Raw genomic sequence first — 25,739 nt, forward strand, 5'->3', positions numbered from 1 at the left:
CGCCTCATCGGGATTGTCCTTTACTCCCATTCTGATATGTGTGTGTGTGTGTGTGTGTGTATGTGTGTGTGTGTGTGTGTGTATTCTGATATATATGTATATACACACACACATATGGGAGTAAAATATATATATATTAAAAATGACTTTGAATATATACATGGTAGGTTGATTCATCAAATCTTCCAAACTCTGCTAAGTTCCATGGAAAAGTAAAAGGGGAAAAAATTCTCGCAATAAGATCTTCTAAATTTAAAATAAGAATGAAAAAAATTTTAAATGTGTCTTTAAGCCTTTTTTTTTTTCAATCTTACGTTTGGAGCTGTACAAGGGGGAAGCAAAGATAATTTTAGCTTATGAATGTAACTATTTTTAGCCACTGAGATGTTGAATACATAAAAACATTTAAGAAAACGGGTCAAATGCTAAGCAGACTGGCGTCTCTTTGTTCATCATCGGAAAATCATTAGGCGGATACAAGCGAGAGTCTCAAAATGTCGGTGAATTTGAGGGTATCAAAGATTTCCGAGCCAGCGAGCTAATTGGTGTTTTGAACCTTTTGAACACCTGAACAAGGCAATGGATGAGCTTGCAGTTCCCCTTGATGTGACTGGGCGGATGAGTGCTTCTTATCTTCCCGCTCAGGAGGGCTGTTTTGTCAACTCTGAGCAGGAAATGGGCAGACCAAACAATCCAAGGCAGGGAACGAAGGCAGGAGGCTTGTCCAACAGAGGTAAATAAAAGGTAGATGCTTCCTCAAGTTTGCTCTCTAGTTCCTCCTGTTTTCTGATACTCACGTCTGGAAGCTGAGAGGTCCCGTTTCTCCTGATTACGTTATGTCCCCCTGAAATGGGGACCTTCATCCCCGTTCCTGCATCACTCAAGTCTGTACATTCAGCAAAGCCTAAGAGCTTCCGTGCTGGGTCCTTTTTGAGTTTTCCGGCAAAGTGCCTTGGAAGAGCCTCGTCTTCTCCCATCAAGGGCCTTGAGGAAAGGGGAGCCTTCCACACCCAGCTCATCAGTGGAGCCAAGAGAGTTGGACATCTTCATCCGTTCTCGGGTAGACTCCAAGGGCCATGGGGCGGTGCTGCACAGGTAACGAGGCTCCCAGAAGCCAGGCTGTTGAAGGCATCACAGAACACCGAGGTGCAGCTTCACTGTTCCCTGGTCAGAGGCTCCAAAGCAGGTTTCCTAGGAAGGTCTGCCCTGGGTGGACACATTAGCCTGCATGTGTTGAGTGTATGCTGGCAAATGTCTGAAGAAAGGCTAATAATGGTTTGTTTATTCTAGAAAGCAGTGCAATTTAGTAAAGAGACCAGAGCTCTGGTCTCCTTTGGACATATTTGGTAAGTAACCCAACACAATAAAAGATGTTTCACCTGCCTGGCAAGAAGGCCTGCTGTGCCAGATCCCACATGGGCTTGTTTCCAGTCACATCCTCTGAGCAGGAGGCCTGTATCCACCAGGACCCAGTCCCCGATGGCTGGTGATTCAATACACAAGGAAGCTCTTGGTTACTTTTCTCCCACGGGACTGGGATTAAATTCCCAGTACCTAAACAGTGGCTCCCAACCATCCGATCGGCATGAGCACAGGCATGCCTGGGATGTACAAACATACGTGCAAGCAAACCACCCATGGATGAAATAAAGTAACAATACTAATAGCTTTTAAAAGAATTGGCCTTATCAACTGACACATTAGCAATTTGCCAAGGAAACCAGTTTTCACCGTCCTCATCAACGCTTGCTGTTGTTGGTCTTTTCCGGTTAGCCATTCCAGTGAGTGTGAAGTAGTTCCCCTTGTAGTTCAACTTGCATGTCTGCAGTGCTAGGGGTACAAGGCATCTCTTCGTGTGCTTATTGCTCATTTGTGTAGCTTTTGTGAAGAAATGTTTATTCAAGCCTTTTGCTCGTGTTCTACTATGGATTTGTATGTATTCTGGACACTAGTCCCTTAGACACATAGAAATGTGATGGCCTATTGTTTTCTTCCATTCTCTGTGTGGTCTTTTAAATTTCTTGCTACAAGCCACAAAAATATGTGAAGTAGGATTTCAGCTGATTATGACAATACCTGGAAGAAGCCAAGGGCCTTCCAGAGGTCAAGCTGAGGCTCAAGGAGTCTTGGTGATACTGGCTTTTGATTATTAGCCATTTCCTACTATGAGTTTCTTGTGCTATTGTAGCTTTCCTGTCATTTATTGGGCACCATTTCCCCTCTACTAATGGAATATTTAGATAACCTTCTGTGCTGACAGGTATGCACAGCCAGAACCCCAGTTCAAGCCTCCTAGTAATTATCATAATTGGCAGCATCCAGCCAGGACCATCCCCGATGGACAAAAGCATCTTATTAGAGATACCTCTGTACTTTCTAAGAACAGACTTAAGCATCCAGACTATCTTTGAGAAGGCCTGGTGGATGTGCTAATTAAGCTTAACTTTCTCCCTTTCCGAAGTCTTATCTCTAGTTTTAGATCTACCTTTAACTATTAACTCAGAACTAAAGGGTTTCTCCTTACAGGTACATCAAGCTGATTCAGGCTGCCTGGCCATCAGTTACACTCCCCTGCCCTGCCAGAAAGCAGTAGCCAAGATAGCATGGACAGATAAGGGGCCAAGGAAATATAAGAGAGTTTTATTTTCACTGGTCGCTGATAGACTCCTGACACTTTAACTAACAACTTCTAAGAACACGGTTGAGCACATAAAACCCCCTTGCTCAGATATTAACTGATTTTAGCCCTCAGTTGATTCCGTTCCCCATTAGTCACTTCCCTTTTGGGTTGCAAATGATGGCTGGCAATTACGGATCTTTTGTGTGGATCTTATTGCTCCTCCTTTTGACTCTGAGGTAATTTAAGCCAGGTGATGTTGCTTTAACCAGAGCATTGTTATTGCATGGGTATATAACTGTAAACTTCAGACACTTGGGAGGACTAGACAGAGAAGAAAAAAGAGAATGGAAGAACTAGATGGGGAAGAACTGGAGAGGAACGAACTGAGATGGGGAAGAACTAGATTAAAGGTCTATAAGAGAGTACTAGAGGAACGAGATGGAAGATGAGGAAGAGCCAGATGGGGAAGAACAAGATAAGGAAGAAGGAGATGGGAGAGGAGCTGATATGGGAAAGAACTAGATGGATGAGAACCTAGATGAGGCAGAACTAAGAGGAGAGAATTAAGATAGAACTTAGAGGGCACCGCAGATAAATATAGAGAGAAATCAGGCAAGAAAGGAGCTAGGCACAAGAGCTGAACTGAAGCTGTGTAGACAGAATTTTATCCCAGAAGAATAAAGTAGACAGACAAAAGAGCTTGGTGTGCTTAGATTCATTTCCCGAAAATATTCTTGCCATTCATAGACTCTCCTCTGGGCCCCTTCTTTTGCCTCCTGCTCCTCTTTCTTTTTCTTCCTTTTTTTTTTTTTTTTTTTTTTTTTTTTTTTTTTTTTTTGTTGTTGTTGTTGTTGTTGTTGTTTTCAAGACAGGGTTTCTCTGTGTAGCTTTGCGCCTTTCCTGGAACTCACTTGGTAGCCCAGGCTGGCCTCGAACTCACAGAGATCCGCCTGTCTCTGCCTCCAGAGTGCTGGGATTAAAGGCGTGCGCCACCACCGCCCGGCTCCCTCTCTTTCCTTTTGAGACAGGACCTCACTATGTAGCCCTGGTTGGCCTGGAACTTGCTATGTATATCAGGCTGGCTTTGAACTCACAGAAATCCACCTGCCTCTGTCCAAGTGCTGGGATTAAAGGCATCTGCCACCAAACCCAGCGTCATTTCAATTTCTTGGTAGGTTCCTTTGAAGCATAGCATTTTTGATTTGGATGAAACTCTGGGTTTTCTTCTGTTGTTTGTGCTCTTGGTGCCCTAATTAAACAACCATGTGATCCAAGGCTACAGAGATCTACTGCTGTTTCTTTTTCCTAAAAATCCTATCAACTGAACTCTCCTATTTTACACCTACAATCCACCTTGCAATGTTTTCTGTGTATGTGTTAGGTGGGAGTCTCACTTCATTCTTTTGGGTGTGGCCATCAGCTGATCCCACACCATTGCCAGACAATGCTTCCCCACCCCCACCCCCGAATTGTCTTGTCATCTTTGTTGAGCACCCCTGGACCGTACCCGTCAGGGTTACTTTGGGCTCCTGACTTCTGTTTCATTGTATTAGCCTTTTTGAACTCCAGTCTTCTCCCCTTCTACTCCAGCATCCTGAATGGACTTTTTGCCTGTTTCACCCTCTGGGATACCAGCATGGTGCTTATCTAAAATTCCGTGGGAAGCATGTTGCTTCCTCCACTAACAGGACCATCAAGACCCCCCACTGGGGAAGCTTCAGCCCCACTGCTTGGTGAAGGGGAGTCTTCCTCCTCTCTTCCTCTGCTTTTTCAGTCACTTCTTTCATCCTTCACCTCTCAGATCAACCTCCAATCCAAACTGAACTAGTTGGGACGTCTCAAAATGCTGTAGAGTGTTCCATTCTCTGGTACTTTTGTTCACTTTGCTGAGCCCTCGGTCACTTGGGCAAGCTGATTCTTTGGGACTTGAGGTGGCCTTGTCTTCTCTGGTGCTCAGTGTAACTTCCCAGGGCTGGGCTAGAAGTCCCCCAGGTACACCTTATTGATCATGCTTGCTACAGGGATTACCCACCACTCACTTCCACCCTCACTGCCTGGGAGGCACAGCCAGCACTCTGTCTGTATTAACCAACCTAGTACAGCTCAAGTTAGGTGTTTTAGAAAGATCTGTGGAGTTGAATAAAAAGCTCACCTCTTCTCGTCTATTATACCATTTCTGACCATCCCTCTGGCCCCTGCTCTTTAGAAGTAGTTGAAAGATGCATGGGCCTGGCTCTCTTGAGCTGTAACTCATGTTTGCCATGTACATCAAAGATTGGCAGAGCACATGCCTTCAGGTTGTCATAGCCCCTTATCAATAAGAGCTCAAAAAATATTAAATAAATTGGTTTTCATTTAACCAAGTCTGACAATAATAGTTATTAGAGGTCATATAGGAAGATAATAAGTGAATTTGCTTCTTTTCTCTCTGTGACAAAGAAAGATTTTTATGGGAATTCAAATAGAGCAAATTCCATAAGACACAGGAGACTGCTGTGGCTCCTGATCTAGGCTCTTCTCTCTGGTCTCCCCACACCCACCCAGCTCCCCTCCAGATGAAAGGAGCCACTTGGAGCCTCCTTACATAGCATGGATGTATCTAATGGAGAGAGCTATGCTTAGAGGAAGCCTGCTTGCTTATGTGGATTAGTCATGAATCTCTCAATAATAAGTGAACGAGTTGAAGCCAAAATTAAAAGAGAATAACATATTGGCTTATAAAACCCAGCACTGTGCCTGGATGCAGGACATCAAACAGGCGTGCCAAGCCACTGCCTCTCCCTTTGATCTGTTCTGTTTCCGAGGATTAATTCTTACACAATCGACTGAGTGTAGCAATTTGGATCACATGCACATCCTTGGGCCAGGCTCTAAGACAAGGAAGGGCTTTGGGTCAAGGGACGCCATCAGCTCAACCCCACTTGAACCGTGGTGGAAAGGGCTCCATTAAAGGAAAGAGAGGGGACCAGTGGGCTGAAACACTGAGTGTGTGTGTGTGTGTGTGTGTGTGTGTGTGTGTGTGTGTGTGTGTACAGTGTACAATGTATCCTAGAATCACCCTAACCAAGGTTACCTGCAACTATCTACCTATATAGACCCCTTAAAATTTTTTCCAAGAAGACGGGCAGTGGTTGGTGCACGTCTTTAATCCCTGCACTCAGAACATTGCCAGGCCTATGAGTTCGAGGCTAGCCTGGTCTACAGATCAAGATCCAGGACAGGCACCAAAACTACATGAGAAACTCTGTCTTGAAAAAAAATTCCAAGAACAAAAATTTTGTTGACAACACCTAGATGTTAACCTGGAAAAAGAACTAAACAAACAAACAAACAAAAAACCTGTTTTAATTTAAATATTTTGTTGTTGGCTTGGTTTTTAGACAATTTCACATACTATGAAGAAGATTATCAAAGAGAGTTTCCAATCTCACTTCCCTCCATCAATTATAGCTCAGTTTGAATTAACCTCTGGTAGTTGACATAGATCTTTGTCATGTCGGTACATTTGGTGATGTACCTGATGCATGGGGAGCTAGGGGGTTGCCACTTTCCTTTGTAAGGGTTCCCTAGTAACTATGTGCACTCTGGACATAGTCTACCTTGTTCTTCCTGCAAAATTGTAGTCGCTATTTATGATTTTCCTGACAAAAACTTCTTTTTGTCTCTGAGGCCTGGATTTTCTTTCTTCCTACACAAATATTCATTGAGCTCTTGACCAGCTGCCTCTGAGTTCTGATTTCTCCCACCATATTCTCCCTCTTAGGAACAATAAAAGAAGTTCCTCATTCCTTGTGACAGTGGGCGTTGTGTCCTTGAGGGGATCCAAGTTGACTCAAATTTGACCTCTGAGCAGAAGTACAACTCTATAGCCCATCCCTGATTCTCACCCTGGGCATAGCAGCCTAACTATGGCATCTGATGGCTAACTACCCAAATGAATGCATATTTCTTGATGTTCATTCAATAAAGAAGGTGACATTTGCCTCCAGTAAGAGTCCAGTTAGCTGGTCTTCTAGATCAGCTCCCAGGGTTCTGGAGTCCAGTGCAGGAAGAGAGCAGGTAGTCACCACATTCTGGATGTGCAAGTATTCAGTTAGTTTCCACATTTGAATGATTAAATGCAAAATCTTCTACTCTAGAAAAATCATCCTCAAGAGCTGGAGGGAAATCTGGAGCTATGGCTAGTTTTTCATTAACATTCTTATGTTTTTAATTTAATTTAATATGTATGGATATTATGTCAGCTTATGTGTTTGTGCACGACATATATGCCTGGTACCCATGGAGTCCAGAAGAGGACATCAGATCCCCAGGAACTGGAGTTTGAGATTGTTTGGGCCACCGTGTGGGTGCTGGGGATTGAATTCAGGTCCTTTAGAAGAGCAGCCAGTGCTCTGGACCACTGACCCATCTCTCCAGCCCCTTCTTCATTAACCTTAAAGATTCCCTCACATTTAGATCTTCCTCCTCTTGCCACACTTCTTGAGTATCTCAGTCAGGTTCTGTGTCCTTGCAGAGAGGGTGGAGAGCTCTGCTGAATTTGTTGCCATTTCCAACCTGCTTTCTTTTTTCTTTCCTTTTTTTTTTTTTTTTTTTTTTTCGAGACAGGGTTTCTCTGTGTAGTTTTGGATCTTTCTTAGTTGCATTTATTTATTTATTTTGCGGGAGGTGAGCATGTGCCCATGCCATTGTGCTTATGTGGAGTCAAAGGACAACTTGCAGGAGTTAATTCTCTCTCCACCATGTGTGGCATCAGGTACTGGTACCTGTTGGGCCACCTTGTCAGCCCCTGCCTTCTCCATTGGAGGAGGTTTGGTAGACTCTACTCTCTAGATGACCTGAGCTCTCACTAATGTGAACAACGCACTGTGTTTTTTCCTTTTCAATCATCCCATCAAGTAGTTTAATATTTCTCCTTTCCTTTCGTATACTTTGTGTTACTGTGGTTTTCTTCCTTCATTTAAACTTATAAAGTGTCAGCAGCAGTATCTAAAACATTAACACACACGCAGTATGTGCCAAGAGTTGTCATGTGATGGTTAGTCACACGGCACAGTAGATGGGCCTTTAAGAATGTCTATGAAGGATTTTTCTTAATTATATTAATGAACATGGGAATTAAGTATATACAATGTGATTAAAATGAAATTAAGAGTGATAAACATGTTAAATTGCCTAATGTCATAGCAAATGTACAAGTGTGAAGAAGCACAATAATATGTGTGGATTAGTGGACCATTTAGTACATTATATATTCATCAAAGGTCTGAGCTCCTCAGGGAAAGTAGACATGGCTCCCACAATCCTGCTGTTACTCTGAGTATCCCACCCCACCTCCCCCGGAGCTTTCTTTGTACCTAAGTTTGAAATTCTAATCCATCTGCCTCCTGATCCTCTGTCAATCAAATTAGTCTGTTACTTTCTAATTCAGCCACATCCAAGTTCTCAGGACAGAGGCAGAATATAGCCAGATTCTTGGTCCCACTTCCCAAGTGCTGGTATTATATGCATGTGCCACCATGCACAGCCAAAGTTTAGATTTCTGTTACAAATTAATGAGTGCATGGTCAGCCGTTATTTCTGATTCTCAGTGCCACTGTGGTTTTCTTCCTTCATTCAAACATAAAGTGTCTATATAAAGTTAAAAGCAGAATCTAAAACATTAACACACACCTAGTATGTACCAAGAGTTGTCATGTGATGGTTAGTCACACGGCACAGTAGAAGGGACTTTAAGAATGTCTGTGAAGGATTTTTCTTAATTACATTAATGAACATGGGAAGACCTGCCCACTGTGGGAAACACCATTTCCCTGAGTAAGGGTATCCAGGACCCAGTAAAAATGGAGACGGTGAACCATGCACCAGTAAACACACATTCATCTCCAGGTCTTAGCTGTGACTGGCTCTCTCATCCTTCTGTCACTCTGACCTCAGGGCTGTGACAGACTGTAACCTGGAACATATGAGCTGAACCCTTTTCCCCTTCAGTTGCTTTTGGGACATTTTATAGCAGCCACAGGAAAAGGAACTGAGACCTGCAATGAGTAATAGAACATCAGAGAAATATATAATCCCAGGCCTTCGGCACAACTTCCTATCCCAAGGCCCACATTTAGAAGCATTTCTAAGGATGTAATAGATATAATCATTTTTCTTGTTTGGTAGCAGATGGTGGCCAGCTGTTCATTTCCTTTACTGAAGGCTAAACACAAAGAGAGAAAAAAAAATAAAATGGCTTATGGTAAATATAAGAACTTCATAAATGAAATCTGGAATTCTAGACACACAAAGGGAAGTGGGCAATTGGGGGTAATTATCAAATTATCCAAGCCAAGATTGCTGTGCTACCTCTATTATCTACATGAAAGAAAATTATTTATGTGGATTGGATTATCAGGTAATTGTCCAATGTTTTGGGGTCTCTGATGAGACAGTCTGGTTGGTCATGGATGAAGACAGAGAACCCACAAGTGACTATTAGAAACAGGCAAAGGGATGCAGCTCTTTGCCACATGATTAGGACACTGCTCCTTGGGGGTAAATGATATTGAGGCAATTTGTAGATTTATAACCCTTTGACCAGGACTTAGGTCTGTCACAGAACTGAACAATAACCATCTTTACCTAATGCTTCAAATTACTTTTAATCACAAAAACATGTGACTCATTTCCTCTAACATTATTAGTATTTTATATATGAGACTGAATTTCTTTTCCCATATTCCTAATTCCATTCCCCAGCATCTGCTCAACCAATGCTTCTTTCTCCTATTCTGCTTTTGGTAGTTTTATACTTTCACAACATGTGCACACACACACACACACACACACACACACACACACACACACACACGAGATGGGGGGTTGGGAAGATGGGAAAGCCTATTTTGAGCTGAACTCAAATGGCGCTTTTGCACCCTCTGACAGCTGGCCTTTGTATTTACTGTTACGCACTAGCTGTAGAGCCGGATCGTTCCGTGGCTTTCACACATTCCTTCCCACTAACCAATGGACTCTATGGTTCTTATTTAGCCATTTCTCTGCTGTGGATATTGAAATTATTTCTGATTGTTAGCCAGCAATATTCAACTAAATACTGAACACGTGAGTATTTCTTCAGGGTAGACTCTGGGCAATTGACTTTTTCAGAAGGAAAAATGATGATTTCCCCTAGAAACCCCTATAAGTCGTTTGGGTTAAATGAAGAGACAAGATGGTGGGATTTGTGGGATCCCTTCTCTTCCTTCAGAGACACTTTCACTGGGGAAGTCACTGTGTTTGGGAATTCTCTTTCTTTGGATGTTTCTCCAACTTTCTCACCAAGCACAGTATCCTGGAGAGCTCTTTGAAAATAAAGGTTCCTAGGCCCTGCCCCCAGAGTTTCTGATTTGGTAGGAGTGTGTCTTCAAGAGAAGAGGAGGGCACATTTACATTTTAACAAGTTTCTGGGCGCTGCTGCTGCTGCTGCTGCTGCTGCTGGCCAGGGGCCACACTGAGAGGCACCCTGCTAGGTGGCTCTTAAGAAAGACCTGTGAAAGAGAACTCAACTCTGGCCAACTTACTAAGAGCTCCAAACATACTTGCTAGGGAAATATTAGGAACCTGTACACTGATCCAAATATTTCAACAACAGTCCTGGGTTTTTGACAGTAACTGTATTAGGTCAACGGCAAACATGATTTTTTAAAAATACACCAACAATTCTTTAGGGCAAGGGAGAAGTCAGCATAGCATCTTTGTTAGAAGGTCTCCCAAAGGGTCATCTGATCCAACTGTCTCCACAAAGCACCTAGAAATTCCTGGGCAATCCAGAAATTCCTTTGTCAGTTAGCTTCCTGTGGACAGTTCCAGGGTCCAAGCATTTACCTCCTGACCCCCAAGGCACCCCACCCCATGACCACCACCACAACATGTGAACTCTGGGTAAAATCTGCCCCCAGAGACTTCTCAGCACTTGCCTCAGTTCTGTCCTCTGGCATCACTGAGTAAGTGGTGTTTACTGGAGGTAGTCAGGTGTCATGTTCCCATAAGTCAGAGATTTCAGGGTTGAGTTCAACCACCAGAGACATTCACTAAACTGTAGACACTGGAGGCTAACCCTAGAGATTTAGATTGTGTTAAAAGCATCCCGGTGTAGCTTGGAAACCCACATCTTTTTTTTTTTTTTTTAAACCTCCAGATGATTCTGGTCTAGGTGGTCTGCACACGACCCTTTAAGAGACCTTGCTTTTTATTTCTAAGCCCAGTACCTCCAGCTCCTTCAGCATCTACTTACTATCATGACATGATTTGAGTTACTTCACTATCCTGATTTCCTGATTGCTTAATGCTGCCTGTCAACAAATCCCCAAATATACCCAGACCTCCCCGACCTTGCTGTATTATTCTCCATAGCACGTAACTCTACCCAAATTGATATCCTTCCCATTTTTGTTTAATGTTTATCTTTCCCACTATTATATAAGCATCATGAGGAAAGGGGAGTGGTCTTCATTGCTCATTCATTCACCAGACACCTCCACCAGTGTCTGGCCTGTCAGTGGGTCCTACATGTATTCGTTATCTTTTTCTTTGCTGTAACAAAATGCCCAAGGCAGGCAGCTTATAAAGAAAAGAGGTTTATTTAGATCATGTTTTTTGGAAGTTCAAGTGTATGGCATCACTAAGAGATCAGCTGTGGAAAGAGTTGTACCTTAGAGCCATGATAACAGCTGGAACAGCCCACATCTTGTAACAGGAATCCAGAGGCATAGGCTCAGGCTTTTGTGATGATCCATTCAGGAGGCCTCCAATGACCTAAAAATTTCCCAATGGTCCCCAGCTCTTAAAACTTTAGCTACCTCCAAAACCTACCACTTGAAGACTGACCCTCAACCACAAGAGCCTATGGAATCCCTGAACTACAGCATGGACAAAATCTTATTTATGAATAAGCAATGGAGATGGGAAAACCAACATAATATAAAAAACATGGAGACAATATGGGTAAACAAATTCTAAAATGACCTAGGTGAACTCCCGCAAGCTGAACTTTGACCTCCACAGATGCACCTTGGCATATGTGTACCCACAAACACACACACACATAATAATAATAATAATAATAATAATAATAATAATAATAGCAATATAAAGGCATTGTTTTAAAGAAAATACAAATTAAGAACACAATTTGGTAATCAGCTCTCACATCCATGTGCTCTGCAACCACTGAGTCGACCAACTTGTCTTGACAATATTATTTGAAAGTTCACATCTGTACTGAGTATGCACAGATTTTTTTCCTCGAAACTCTGGGAATCTGGGCATCCTGAAACCACTCTCCATGGACTGTATCATTTCTATATGTGTTGGCAGTCATTGATGAGTCCTTGGACTGTCATGAGTGGAGAGAGAGAAACCCAAGGGATGATATAAATTGGTGTGATCTCTTCAGAAAACATTTTGACTATTGGTGGAGTCTATCATGGACATATTCTATGAACTGATATTTTTACTTTTGAAAAGCATTAGTAGGAAAGGTGTCATATGTAGTTTGGGTCCCAGTAAGCTTGTTAGGACTGCCCAGTGTTATCAGCCAAGGGGCAAGGACTGCCTGACTTCAGACGCGACTGTGTGTGCCTCTTGGGTCCAGTCCCTCTAGCCTGGGTATTTGCGTTCTGTCTTTCTCTTGTGAGAGGATGACACACAGAAGAAGACAAAAATCCTGAGTGGCACACAGAAGTAAAGATGAATGTGTTCAAAGTGTCCATTTTCTACACATGGTAAGAGGGAACCAGGCAGATGTTATCATTGGTTCATAGGAAAGGGCAGAAGAGCACGGCTTCTGAGAAGTAAAGGAGCGTTGCCGTGAATAGCAAGCGGGGACAATACTGGTTTTCCATAGTGGGGAAGAAATCAATTAAGACACCACCAGGCTCCGCCGCTGCCGCCGCCGCCCGCCGACTGTACGCATCTATCAGGAGTTGCCATTCAGCAGTGCTGAGGACGGAATTGTGTACACTAAGCAGACCCTCCACCACTGAGCCACGGCCCCTGCCCCATGCAGCTGTTTAGAAGGAGCTGCAGAGCAGCTCAGAGAGGATAAACAAGGCTAGAATCTGATAACCCACACGGGTTTGGAAACAATTGACTTTCATAGCCCAGGCCAAACAGGACACGGTTAGATGGGAGCCTCGCAGCTGCTGCTCAGCCCTAGGAAATCAACACTGTTGGCAAAGGCCTCGTAATCCAGCTCCCCATAGACACACATAGACAGGTTCTAGAGGCAAAAAATGCTGGGGCATCACAGGCGCCAGTTAGAGTCAGGCCATGCTGTGAGGGACGTGGGCTCCAGAGACACAATGTGAGGGGAGCAGAGGCTGTGTTTGCATTGAGAAGATGGCCTCAGACCTTCCTCTTACTGTTCCCAACTGTGGGCCATGCTTCTTTCTGCCTTCCTCCTCGATTCAAAGGTAGACAGACAGACAGATGATAGGTGTGTGTATATGTGGCATATAAAAAGGATACACACACACACACACACACACACACACACACACACACACACACACACACACACCTCAGCTCCCTTAGAGGGGCCAGCTAGGCCTTTGAAGCAGGAGTCACAGGGTTTTGTCAGGGCAGGGAAGCTTTGCTTGTGAGCATGCAGAGAAACAGTTGGACTGCTTATCCTAATTTCTCACTCACGGTTCAGAAACCTCTCATCTATGGGGAGCAGGAATTCACCCAAGGAAGAAGTGCCATTTGCTAGTGAGGAAAGGTATCACCTGACATGTCCTCTTGTTTCGAGGGTTTGGGCAGGCCTGGTTTCTACCTGTCACAGCGTCATAAGAAGTAGAGAAAAGGGGCTGGAGAGATGGCTCAGAGGTTAAGAGCACTGACTACTCTTCCAAAGGACCTGGGTTTGATTCCCAGGACCCACATGGCAGCTCCTGGGCTCATCAGGTATTCTATAGACACAGAGGGAGTGTGTGTGTGTGTGTGTGTGTGTGTGTGTGTGTGTGTGTGTGTGTGTAGCCAGGAGAGAGATAGAGATAAAGAGACAGACAGAGTCAAACAGAGAGAAAGAGAGAAGCCATGAGTGTGTGTGTGTGTGTGTGTGTGTGTGTGTGTGTGTGTGTGTGTGTAGCCAGGAGAGAGATAGAGATAAATAAAGAGACAGACAGAGTCAAACAGAGAGAAAGAGAGAAGCCATGAGTGTGTGTGTGTGTGTGTGTGTGTGTGTGTGTGTGTGTGTGTGTGTAGCCAGGAGAGAGATAGAGATAAATAAAGAGACAGACAGAGTCAAACAGAGAGAAAGAGAGAAGCCATGAGTGTGTGTGTGTGTGTGTGTGTAGAGAAGTTTAAAATGTTCCCTTGAGCTTGCTTTCTCATATGGTTAGTTTTATTCTGACATTTTGCTACATGGTTTTTATTAGTCACATCTGATCTTTGTGGCTTCCATCACTGTCTCCTCCTCCTCCTCCTTCAAGATTTATTGAACATTTTGTACCGTTTCATTGTATCTTCTTTGTGGATCTGTTCCTTGTAGCTCTTTGCTTGGCTATTTTAGGGCTTGCTTTGTGATTTATGCCACACATCCTTCTTTTTCTTAGCCCACCTTAAATCAACGTTGTGCCTTTCCACATGGAGCATAAAACTCTTGTGATAATCCACTCCGGTTCCTGCTCTCCTGCCCTTATGCTATACTTGCCCTGTATTTCACGTCTCCATGTATTAGAAACCTGATAGACTACTATCATTTTTGCTCAGTCAAGAGTAGGGTAGAGACATTTAAGTCAGAAGAAAGTGTTTTGGATAGTTAGCATTAGCTAGTTCTTATACTATGTCCTTCAGTCCTTTTGGTAGAATGATACTCCTCTCATCTGGAATTGTTTTCCTTCTTCAGTGATGGACTTACTTCCTTTATCACTTCTTTTGGAGACATCATCTAGGGATAAATTCTTCCAGCTTTTATGTGTCTTAAACAGTCTTAGCTTGCCTTTGTTTTTGTGTGGTATCTTCCTGAATGTTGAATTTATTTTCTTTCGGGGCTTTCAAGATTTTGCTCCACTGCTCTCTCACTCACATTGTTCCTGTTAAGAACTTGCCGGGCGGTGGCAGCACATGCCTTTAATTCCAGCATTGGAGAGGCAGAGGCAAGCAGATCTCAGTGAGTTCAAGGCCAGCCTGGTCTACAGAGTGAGTTCCAGGACAGCCAGGGCTACACAGAGAAACCCTGGCTCAGAAAGAGGGAGGGGGGAAGAACTCTGCTGTTAAATTTGTTTGTATTCCTCTCTGTGTAGCTTGTCTTTTTTCTGTAAGATTTTCTCCTTATCATTGCTTTTGAGTAGTTTCGTTGAATGCCCTTTGATTAGCTGCCTTCAGTTTGTGTGTGGAGTCCACTGAACTTCTTCAAATGTTGGTTTATAGTTTTTATTAAATTTCAGAAAGCTCTAATCACACTTTCTTTGTACTTTTTTTCTCTGTGGCCCCTTTTTACCCTCTTTAGGAACTCCAGTTAGATATATTTAAGCCTCTTGAGAATGACCCACAATTCACTAAACTTTTTGCTTTTAAAATTAAGTTTTCTCTGCTTTGATTTTTAAAAAAGTTATTTCTATTTGTGTGTGTGTGTGTTTGTGCATGTGTGCAAATGTGCACACACATTCCATGTTTATGGAAGCTAAAAGAGGATCTTGAGTCTCCTGAGTTGGAGTCACAGGCACTTTGTGAGCGCCCCCTCCTGGATGCTGGGAGCCAAACTCGGGTCCTCTGCAAGAGCAGTGAGCACTCGTGCCTGCTGCAGCATGTCTGCAGCACCCAGTTTTCTTTTGCATCCTGTCTGCTCTCGTGTTCACACATATTCAAGCTCCCTCATCTTGTTCTCTTAGAACTCACCTGTGGCCAAGTCCACTTTGTGCAGCTTTCACCTCAGACACTGGAGTTTTCACTTCTTAAAGTTCTTTTTGGTGTTTAAAAAAAAAAAAATCTTTGGGCTGGAGAGATGACTCAGTGGTTAGGAGCATTAACTGCTCTTCCAGAGGACCTGGGTTCAGTTCCCAGCACCTACATGGTGGTTCACAACTTTCTGTAACTTCAGTTCCGGGGACGGGATACCCATAGCAAAAACACCAATGCACATAAATAAAATTTAAGAAAATAAATAAATAAAATATCTTTTATATCTCCATAACTTTTTGAACATTTGAAATAGCATCAAAATAACTATTTTAATATCCTTCTTTGTTAAGAAAAAAAGGCTAGGTGATGTAACACGCCTTTAATCCCAGCACTTCAGGAGCCAGAGGCAGGTGGATTTCTTTGAGTTAGTCCACAGAATGAGCTCCAGGACAGCCAAGGCTACACAGAGAAACCCTGTGTTGAAAAACCAAAAGCAACCAACCAAACAACTAACGAATCAACCAAAAAAAATCCTTCTTTGTTTTAAAATTTTCTTTTTTTAAAAAAGATTTATTTATTTATTATATATACAGAAGAGGGCGCCAGATCTCATTACAGATGGTTGTGAGCCACCATGTGGGTGCTGGGAATTGAACTCAGGACCTCTGGAAGAGCACTCAGTGCTCTTAACCACTGAGCCATCTCTCCAGCCCTTAAAATTTTCTTAATGTATTTATTTTACTATTTTATGTGTGTGAGGGTTTTGCCTGCATACATGTCTGTTATCATGTGCATGCCTGGTGCCTGCAGAGGTCAGAAGAAGGCTTCGGATGCCCTGGAACTGGAGTTACAGAAGGCTGTGAGCCACCATGTGGGTGCTGGGAACTGAACACTAGTCCTCTAAAAGAGCAACAAGTGCTATTCTGACCCAGCTGACCCAGCTCTCCAGCCTCCCTCCGTCTCCACTAATTTTAATACCCATGTCACTTCTTGATTCTTTTCTGTTAGTTGATTTTTTTTTTTCCTTTCTTATCACAGGTCATAGTTTCCTGCATGCCTAGTAATCTGATGCCAAATACTATCAATTTTATGTTTATTTTTAAAATTTTTTTTTTTATTTTTTTGGACACAGCTAAACAATTTGGGAACAACTTTGCCCTTGTGGGTCTTGTTCTTTAGATTTCGGGGGTACCATTATTTATGATTAGTATTTTTTCATTGACAAAACAAGACCCTCTGAGCATTCTATTCATTGTCCTGTGAATTAGATGATCAATAAGCCTGGTTGGCAGGATCAGATGCTGTTAGCAGCCCTGTGTGAGAGGCAGGTACAGTCATAGTTCCTCCCTGGGTCTTGAGTGGTTTCCTTCTATGTTAGTGCTGATCCAAACTCTGTTGAATATTCCAGAATTCCCTCTTGGGCCCTCTACAGTACTCTGTCCTATAGCTTCTAGCCACCCTAGTTCTTCCCACATAAGTGGTCGTGTCTGAAGTCTGATTGGGAAACTCAGCTCTGCCCGTATTGTATGTAGATGGACTCAGTCACTTCTCTATAGGAAGTAAAATATCCCTGGTAGTGGGCAGGAACACTCAGAAGGTTCTGGAACTCCCGATGCATCTTCTCCTTTGCCTACTCATAGGTACTATGTAGTCAGCCAGGTCTCCTTCCCTTCATTCCTTCCTGGTGGTCCCCAGGCTTTTCTACCCCTCTACTTGATCTTTAGATCTTTCCAGCCTGCTCCCTTTTGGTAGAGTGGAGAGGTTCTCATGGGCCTGTCGGTCTTTGCTCTTGGTCCATCCTTGAAGAGCCATGGCTATTCATTCAGAGCACTTTCTTTTTCTTTTTCTTTTTTTTTTAATTTTTGTTTGTTTGTTTTTGCACTTGCTTTGTCATGGACAAAGCAAGACCCTCTGAGCATTCTATTCATTGTCCTATGAATATAGGATGTGTGACGTGTGACACATGTATGTCTATGGGTGCCAGAAGAGACCACCTGGAGGAAGAGTTACAGGCAGTTGTGAGTTATGGGGCTTCTGTAAGAGTAGCACACACTCTTAACTGCTGAGCCATCTCTCCAGCCACAAGAGCACTTTCTAAGATAGAATAAGCAAGAGTGACTGTGTCTTAGGACTTCACTTCCTTATGACAGAAGGCTCCCGTGCCGTAGACAACTGACATCAAATAAATATGTGTGCCTTTTCCTTGTTACTGTCTTTTGTTATAGGGGTCACAGCCATGATCCTGGTCATGAGCGAGGAGAGAAGACTTTGCCTCTTCTATAGTGGTACTCTTTGACGCTACCCTGAAACCTTTTCTTCTCAAAGTTTACACAGTCACTAAAATGAAGTTATTTGAGAAAACCAACATGCTAGTGTTGGCTACATCAAGAAGACATGCCTCCTCCAGACAGAAACTCAAGGATCACCTGTCAGCGACACTATGCCTCAGATGGGACTTTTCAAAACCCAGTCAAAATACCTGCAATGACTTTAAATTATTCTAAGAGTAACCTTAACATTTACAATTATGATGTTCACTAGAGCAGCTATCTGAATCCCAGATATTTTAATTTTGCATGCAAAAGACAAGAAGCAGACATTGACCATGAGTTAGAAAAAACAACATTAAAAGAAAAAATATGAACGCAGGGAAAAGCAAAGACGTGAGCTGTAAATTGTGTATCTTTCACTACTTACTGGACTGTTGTTGGCGGTCAGGAAAAATTTACTAGTTAGGAAGAAAATGAGCCTTGTCCGTGGGTCCTAAACAATTCTACTATTAAACTACCCGATGACTGAAGAGGCTTTGCTGTGTGCTTTTGTTTTGTAGGTACTATTACTTGGCATTCCGAGCACATCAAACACCTCCCGCTAACAAAGAGAGCTGTGTTGCTATCTTGGAAAAATCCAGATTAGATCGCTGGGTCCTGGGAAAAACAAAGGTAGCGCTCTCTCCTTATTGTTCAGACTGTCACCTGTGATGCTCTCCTGTCACGGAGAACTAGCTAACATGGCTTGTGTACCTGGCACCCCACAGCAGGCAAGACTCCAACTTAAAAAACGGTCTTTGTTGGTCTTAACCAACAAAGCCAGAGCAGGATGGTGGTATGCTGTTCTGTAATTTGAGAGCTTTTAGCATTTCAAGAGAGAGAGAGAGAGAGATCTTTGAATGCACTTTAAAATGTCCCCTTCTCCATACTTCATGATGGAGCACACATGTTACCGTATAAATCACAGTCGCGGCAGCGATGAGCTCTCTGTAGAGTTTTGCTCCTTTTGGTGTTCGATCTGTGCTGTTTATTGCATACTCTGATTTTACTTTCATCGTGTGTAGCTTTTCATTTGGGGAAACATCATGTCCCTGTGGGAGCCCAGGTTGTAACGGTTCAATTCTGCAAGGCCTGTTCCAGCCTGCCTGTGGATTTCCTCAATGGAAATTAGATCACGGAGGGTCAGCCGGATCTCCTGGCCTCCTGACCATCTCCCCGGGTTGGGACTGTTGCTCAGCACCTCCGTCAGAGGCTATGATGAGCAATGAGGGAAGAGCTGGCCTGAGAAAATAGAACTCCTGGCTGTTGGGAGGCAGTCCCAACTAATACCTGGGACTGCCTAAACTCCGAAACCTCATTTTAGAAGGGGAACTGTATTCGCCAGCTCTCCTCCAGAAATCACCAATGTATGCATAAGTTAAATCACTATGAACTTTTACTTAGATAACGGCTTTAATATTTGCATGAGGAATAGGCTGCAATGGAGAGATTTTCTGTCGGGAAGCCCAATGTAACACTAAAACAATGATTCCTTGTAGGTTTTCCTCAAATATTACCACGTGGAGCAATTAAATTTGCTCCTGCGAGAGGTCATAGGCCGAGTGGTCATGCTGCAGGCATATGCCAAGGGCTGGCTCGGAGCCAGGAGATACAAGCGAGCCAGAGAGAAGAGGGAGAAGGCTGCCATAAGCATCCAGTCAGGTATGCGGCCTAGTTCTGTCTGGCCAGTACTGCCGCTCGGTATTTCCTTGAGGGCTGGGGGCCACTCACCTTGGGCTCTCGCCTTTCCCCTTCTCCCTTCTTCCCCTTGTCTTCCTTTACTTCAGCAAACAGTTTTCAAGTACCTACATGAGGCAAGCCTCATACCAGGCTCTCGGGATGTAGCCAAGGGTACCCCTTTATGGTCTGACCCCAAAGAGAGACAAACCTACAAGCCGTTAGAACACCCTGGGGTGAGCCGTGAGACACAGGCGGTGTGAGCTGAACAGTGATGTCCAACTCCATCCCTCCACACGGGCCCGTCCCCTGAAATGACAGATAACACACACTTAGGGTGCACCCAGATTGTACCATCACAATGACTAACATCATCCTCGTAGGGGTTTGTATCACAGCTGGGACTTATAAACAGAGGAAATGAGCCTCTAGGCTTTATCCAAGCTGGCTGATGCCTCTGTCCATGTGCATATGTCATGGGTGCTAGGAATAATACCTGACTTTCAAGCTCCTGATGAGTGGTTAAAAGCACGAGACCTTGAATTCATAAGGTCGATTTCTCGGTACTCTCATAACAAGAAACCATAGCATGCTTTAGCGTGCCTTAGACCTCATGAGCTTGTCCAGAGGCTTGGGGATGCTCAGGCCGATGTGGAGACAGAAGAAGGCTGCTCATCTCGGCTGGAGACTTTGTGCATCACCTCTGTCTGAAGGATGTCTGTCTCCCGCACTCCGATCTCTCTCTCCTCTGCTCTCTCCCTTGCCTTCCCTTTCCATGGAAGATGTTGCCTCTTCCTCAACAAACACTAGCTGTGTGCCTCCCTCTGCCCCCTTTGTCTTCCTCTCCAATTATACCTTTCTCCTGACCATAAAAACGATTAAAAGGACTGGGTTAGTTCAGTGCCTCCCACCACCACCCTCTCCCCCCAAGCCCTAAGCCCCAGCTTAAACCTGGGCGCTCAAGGCAGGGTTTCCTCCATGCTTGGGAAGACAGGAAGCCACCTCACCTGGGGCCAGGGGCTCCCACTATTACTAAACAGAACTCAAACTGTTCTGGAAATATCTCTGTGTAACTAAAAACAGTGCCTCAGAAGTATTTTAAAACTTGACCAAGGGTTCAGAAAGGCCCCTCCTCTGCTGTAGTTCATCTGCTGGTTTTGCTCAGGGAGAAGGCAGGGGTGGGGGGTGGAGAGGTGGAGGGGGGGCGGAGGGGAATGGGGATGAGAGGAACAGATTGGAGGTGGAACAGCTTATATCAATTCTCTGGCACGTTTTTAAATTAATGTCATTCCCGGCACATGGTTTTATATTTTTAGCCTGGAGAGGATATGACGCTCGGAAGAGACTGAAGCGAATCAGCCGCAGAAGGAGTGAGTCTGCGGCTCAGAGTCAAGCAGGTAATTAAAACACCATTGCTGCAGTGTCCACTCGGAATGTTCTGTGGTTCCATTCTAATGAGTTCAGAGAAGCTGCCGCTAATGACAGAGGAGCCCTGGGGTGAGTCAGAAGTCCTGGTGTGTGTATGTCCCAGGCAGCTCTCTCGGCTGGGGTCCTGAGGCACTGTGCACCTTTACCAGGGGCCGTGCTTACTAAGAAGACTCTCAGGAGGCGTTCTTATGTTCCTGCTGCAATAGAAGAGGAAACCGAGGCCCAGAGAAGGGGCGGAACTCATCCCTTACTATACAGCTTGCTAACAGTAGGGCTGGTCTTCGGAAGCGAGGCAGTTTGGACTGAGCACATTTGATACGATGTTGCTCCTGGACGAGTCTCTTTCCCTTCTTGGAATCATAAGTCTGTCATCAGTGAAATGGGAACAGCTGGCTTTAAAGGTGTGTGATGGCCGGGTGTGATAGCACACGCCCTTACTCCCAGCACTAGGGAGGCAGAGGCAGGCAGATCTCTATGAGTTCTAGGCCAGCCTGGTCTACAGAGGGGGTTCCAGGACAGCCAGGGCTACACAGAGAAACCCTGTCTCAAAAAACTGGGAGGTGGGGTGGAGGGTATATGGTGATTTGTAAGGCCTGTCTGACTCTTAGTATCACAGAGGAGGGGGAACTCAGGGATATCCCCAAAAATCCACGTCTGTGTGGCTAGCGCAATCTTCTGAGCCCCAGTGATCGCAAGAGCACAGGGTGGATCTTGGGGTCTGCTCGCCCTTAGCAGCCTGACAGCTGTGAGCTTTGGTTGCTGGTACTTGAGTCACTCCCTGGTTCAGGGGTCACCAGGCTCTTCCGTAAATGCCATGTCCTGTGTGGCTGCCAAGCCAGGGTCCCTCCCTAGTGTGAAGCTGCAAATCTCAAACTGAGATTCTGGAAGACTCAGGATCTTGACCATGCCAAGAGTTCCAGGGGTGCAAGAACCCGGAGACAGAATGAGCTCGTGGAGGGCAATGCAGTTAACAGGGAAAGAGGGGGTTCTGAGGCAAACCCTTCAGTCAGACAGCAGGCCCAGGCCAGAGCCAAACTCCAAGGCATCCCTCTCAGAATTCTTAGGCCACGGAGGAGGCCAGGCATCTTCACTAAGAGCTCAGATATTTTGGAAGTAGGAGTGCCCTTTCAATGCAAGCATGTTGCACTTAGCACCATCTTCTAGTCGTTTCTAACCTCTACCACTTCAAAGCCCTATGAAAAGTGAACAAATTCTTGGTGCAGCTTAAGAAACACAAAGTCAAAGTGCATCTTGTGTTCACTGCTTATTGCCAGCTCTCTCCTCTCTTCTCTCTCTCTCTCTCTCTCTCTCTCTCTCTCTCTCTCTCTCTCTCTCTCTCTCTCTCTCTCCCTCCCCCCTCTCCTCAAGAGGATACCAGCTGATTCCAGATTTTGCAATATGCTCAACATATGTTTTAAAACAAAATCTTTAAGCCTGTGTGTTGCTGATCCATTGAGTCCATTCTATAAAAATCATGACATGTCTGAAAATCACATTTGAGGGCCAGGTGAACACTGCTTCAAAGCACAAGCAGGCTGGCTTCATGCCCTCTGTCTTAAGACAGTGACGGGCGGCTGTGCTTCATCCTTGAAGGGCACGTGGGTGGGTACCACGGAAGGTTAATTTTGCATGTTTTCCTAAAGCACCTCCCTTTTCTTCTTTTGCTTTGCAAGCATTCACTGTCCACAGCTCCCTGGCCACTTACTAGGCAGCATCAAAGTGTGTATTAGCCAATTCTGCAGGGGCATGAGGTGGGCATGAGGGTCACAACTATGCCCTCAGTGCCCCGTGTGGCAGGAAGCAGGTAGAGTCTCCCTACCTTCAGCCAACAAAATGGACAGGAACTGATGCACCCCTAGGGTTAGGGCTGGGGCTAGGGTTGTGATTTTTCCCAAGGCATAACTGTCTCCCCACAAGCTCCCCTTCCTGCTGTAGAAAACGTTCCAAATTATAACTGTCCACATAAAACAAAAAGACGACATAAAGAGGCAGGGTGACCAGCTCAATGCAGCCATTTCTAAGGTTAATTTCTGACCGATTATTTTTTTCCAACCAATTACTTTCTTTGAAATTTCGATTCCGTGGAATGCATTTGTTTGTGTTTCTAGCCCTTACCCACAGCCGCCTTTTATTTACTGACGTTGCTGAAATACGTTATATATATATTTTAAAGAGCAGCCCTTGAAATTTAGGAAGCATTTGGCCTACATGTTGCTGCAGAGCAGCACAGAGTGAAATTTGTTTTCCTTTCATCTCCTTCCCAATAAAAGCAGCCCAGCGCAGCTTATCCCTTCCTCAGAACTTCCTCTCAGAATTCCCGATCTATTACAGCACATTCGGATACCAGCAACAAGCTGCCTTTTCATGCTGTCAACCTTTTTCATCTGAAATGTAAATTAATTCTAGCTGGTATGCCTCGACAGAGATCAAAGTCCGCATTAACCTTGCTGCTTTCTGCTCCTGAGGACCGGGCGGCCACTGATAGGAGCCTCTGGCCCCCTGATCCTGCCCTCCTCCAGGAAGCCCTCAACGCGGAGCCACCCTATCAAAGGCTCCGTGTTCTTTCGGAAAGGACCTCAGAGGAACTTTAAACCAGACCCCGAATGATCCTCCCAGCTAATTCTTGAGCCATGAGCCTGCTGCGTTTAATTGTGGGCTCTTCCCTGGGCTCCCAGGGGCTGAGTTAAGTGGCTAGGGCCCTGGGTGGGATGCAGAGACGGTAGGGACTCCACACTGAAAGCACCTCTCCCTCCCAGTTGGTCTTTGAGGTAGGCACATTTGCATTTTCAAAATAAACAGATGCCTTTCAAATACATGAGCTGGTGGTCTGGAGACCTCTCCTGGCCCAAAGGGTGCAGCAGCCAGCGATCAAATGTTGGAGAGAAAACAGACGGAGAAAACACCCTCGGTACGAGAGAGGACACGTTTCCTGTGTGGCATCCCCGAGCAGGCAGTGAGAGCGTCCAGGCGCTGAGCGGGCAGAGCCAAGCAATCTGTGCTGGTTTCCTTTGGGGACTTGGAATGTCAGTCACCTTGGCTTGTTTTGTTGTTTTTATCATTGATTCATTCTGGGAGGGGGAGGGGGGACGCTCTCTGTCAGAAAACTAGGAGACAAGACAGCACATACTAATATTCAGATAGATGAGACATTCCAAGTAAAAAATTAAGTTGTATTTATTCCACTACAAATCTATTGCTTTTTGATTAGCTGTTGCATTTCAGAGAGAGAACCTAGCTGCATTCATTTCTGAAGAAAACCAAACACACACACACACACACACACACACACACACACACACACACACACACACACACACACACTGTATTCCTCAATGACTAGTATCAGAAGAAACAACCCATGGGGAATTTCTCAAGCATCTACAATGACAGTCTCATTCTTGGATTTTTTTTTTAATTGCTCTGCTATTTCAGGATCTGTTTTTAGAACACAAAGTGCTAGGCTTCCCTGTCTTGGGGTGGGGGTGGGGGGGCGAGGTGGGGTGGGGGGAATGCTCTCTTGTCGGTGACAGTGAATCTTCAGGAGAACAGAATCTTGAAATGTTTTCCAGTAAGAGCTAGCTTATCCCACACCACACCACACCTACACACCCCGAAACCACACACCCCACCCCACACACACCCCGTGAGAGCGCGGGGACCCAGCCTGGCGGTTCACAGCACACTTTCATGGAGTTGCCTCTTGCTGTGGAAACTATCCTTTCCACCATCCTGTGTCGCAGCACACCCCGCCCCCTTGGCCCTGCCAAGGACAGATATCAACAGATGATGGCAGCAGTGTCAGCAGCTATGGTCCCTGCTCCGATGCCCTCTGAGGGGAGAGCTTTCCACTGAGGGGACCCTTGGATACTAAGCCTGCTGCCTGGGAGGCCCGCAGAAAGGAGCGGCTTCAGTCACCCTCCAGAAGAAAGCAAGCGTTGCGTTCAGATCGCTTGACCCTACCCTGTAACAGAAAGAACCACGTTTTCAGTGTTTAAAATTAATCAGACCTTTAAAATGCCTTTTGTTTCGTTTTGTTCTAAGACAGGGCCTCTTTATATAGCCCTGGCTGTCCTGGAACTCTCTCTGTAGACCAGGCTGGCCCCAAACTCACAGAGATCCACCTGCTGCTGCCTCCAGAGTGCTGGGATTAAAGGTGTGCGCCACCATACCCGGCTAAACTGCCTCTTTTTAAACTTTAAATGGCTTGGTGGTGGTGCACAGCTATCGGGAGGCTGAGCCTTGACTGTACGGTTAAACCCTGCCTCAAAACAAGCATTTAAACCAGGCGGTGGTGGCGCACGCCTTTAATCCCAGCACTCAGGAAGCAGACACAGATGGATCTCTGTGAGTTCAAGGCCAGCCTGGTCTACAGAGTGAATTCCAGGACAGCCAAAGCTACATAGAGAAATCTTGCATCAGGCAAAGTAAGTAAGTAAATAAATAAATAAGCAAACAAACAAATGAATAAATATTAAAAGTGAGTGGGCAGAGAGATGACTCGGTAGTTAAGAACACTGGCTGCTCTTCCAGAGGACCCGGGTTCAATTCCTAGCACCTTCAGGGCAACTGATGACCATCTGTAACTTCAGTTCCAGGGGATCCATCGCCCTCTTCTGGCCTCCTTGAGCACTGCATGCATGTGGTATACTGATAGACACTGAAGCAAGCGTTGATGCACATAAAATAAAAATAAATAAAATCTCAAGGAAAAATAGAAAGGGCTTAGGATGGATCTCAGTGGCAGCACACTTCCCTTCCTCTCCCACTGAAAAATCTGTTTCCTTTGGCTTCCATGATGGGGCTGGCAACAAGCAGAT

At 44.8% G+C, this 25,739-nt stretch overlaps 1 protein-coding gene across 2 annotated transcripts in view; it reads left to right on the forward strand.

Moving 5' to 3' along the window:
• The window catches only part of Myo3b (myosin IIIB), a 394,965-nt gene that overhangs the window by 247,952 nt on the left and 121,274 nt on the right, over nt 1-25,739 (forward strand). For both annotated transcript variants that reach the window (XM_076569620.1, XM_006972402.4), the window contains 3 exons: nt 18,339-18,450; nt 19,317-19,479; nt 20,811-20,891. In XM_076569620.1, coding sequence (XP_076425735.1) covers nt 18,339-18,450; nt 19,317-19,479; nt 20,811-20,891 — 356 coding nt within the window. The remainder of the gene's footprint in view (nt 1-18,338; nt 18,451-19,316; nt 19,480-20,810; nt 20,892-25,739) is intronic.

Source organism: Peromyscus maniculatus, chromosome 4 (genome assembly GCF_049852395.1).
Source record: "Peromyscus maniculatus bairdii isolate BWxNUB_F1_BW_parent chromosome 4, HU_Pman_BW_mat_3.1, whole genome shotgun sequence".
Lineage (NCBI taxonomy): Eukaryota > Metazoa > Chordata > Mammalia > Rodentia > Cricetidae > Peromyscus > Peromyscus maniculatus.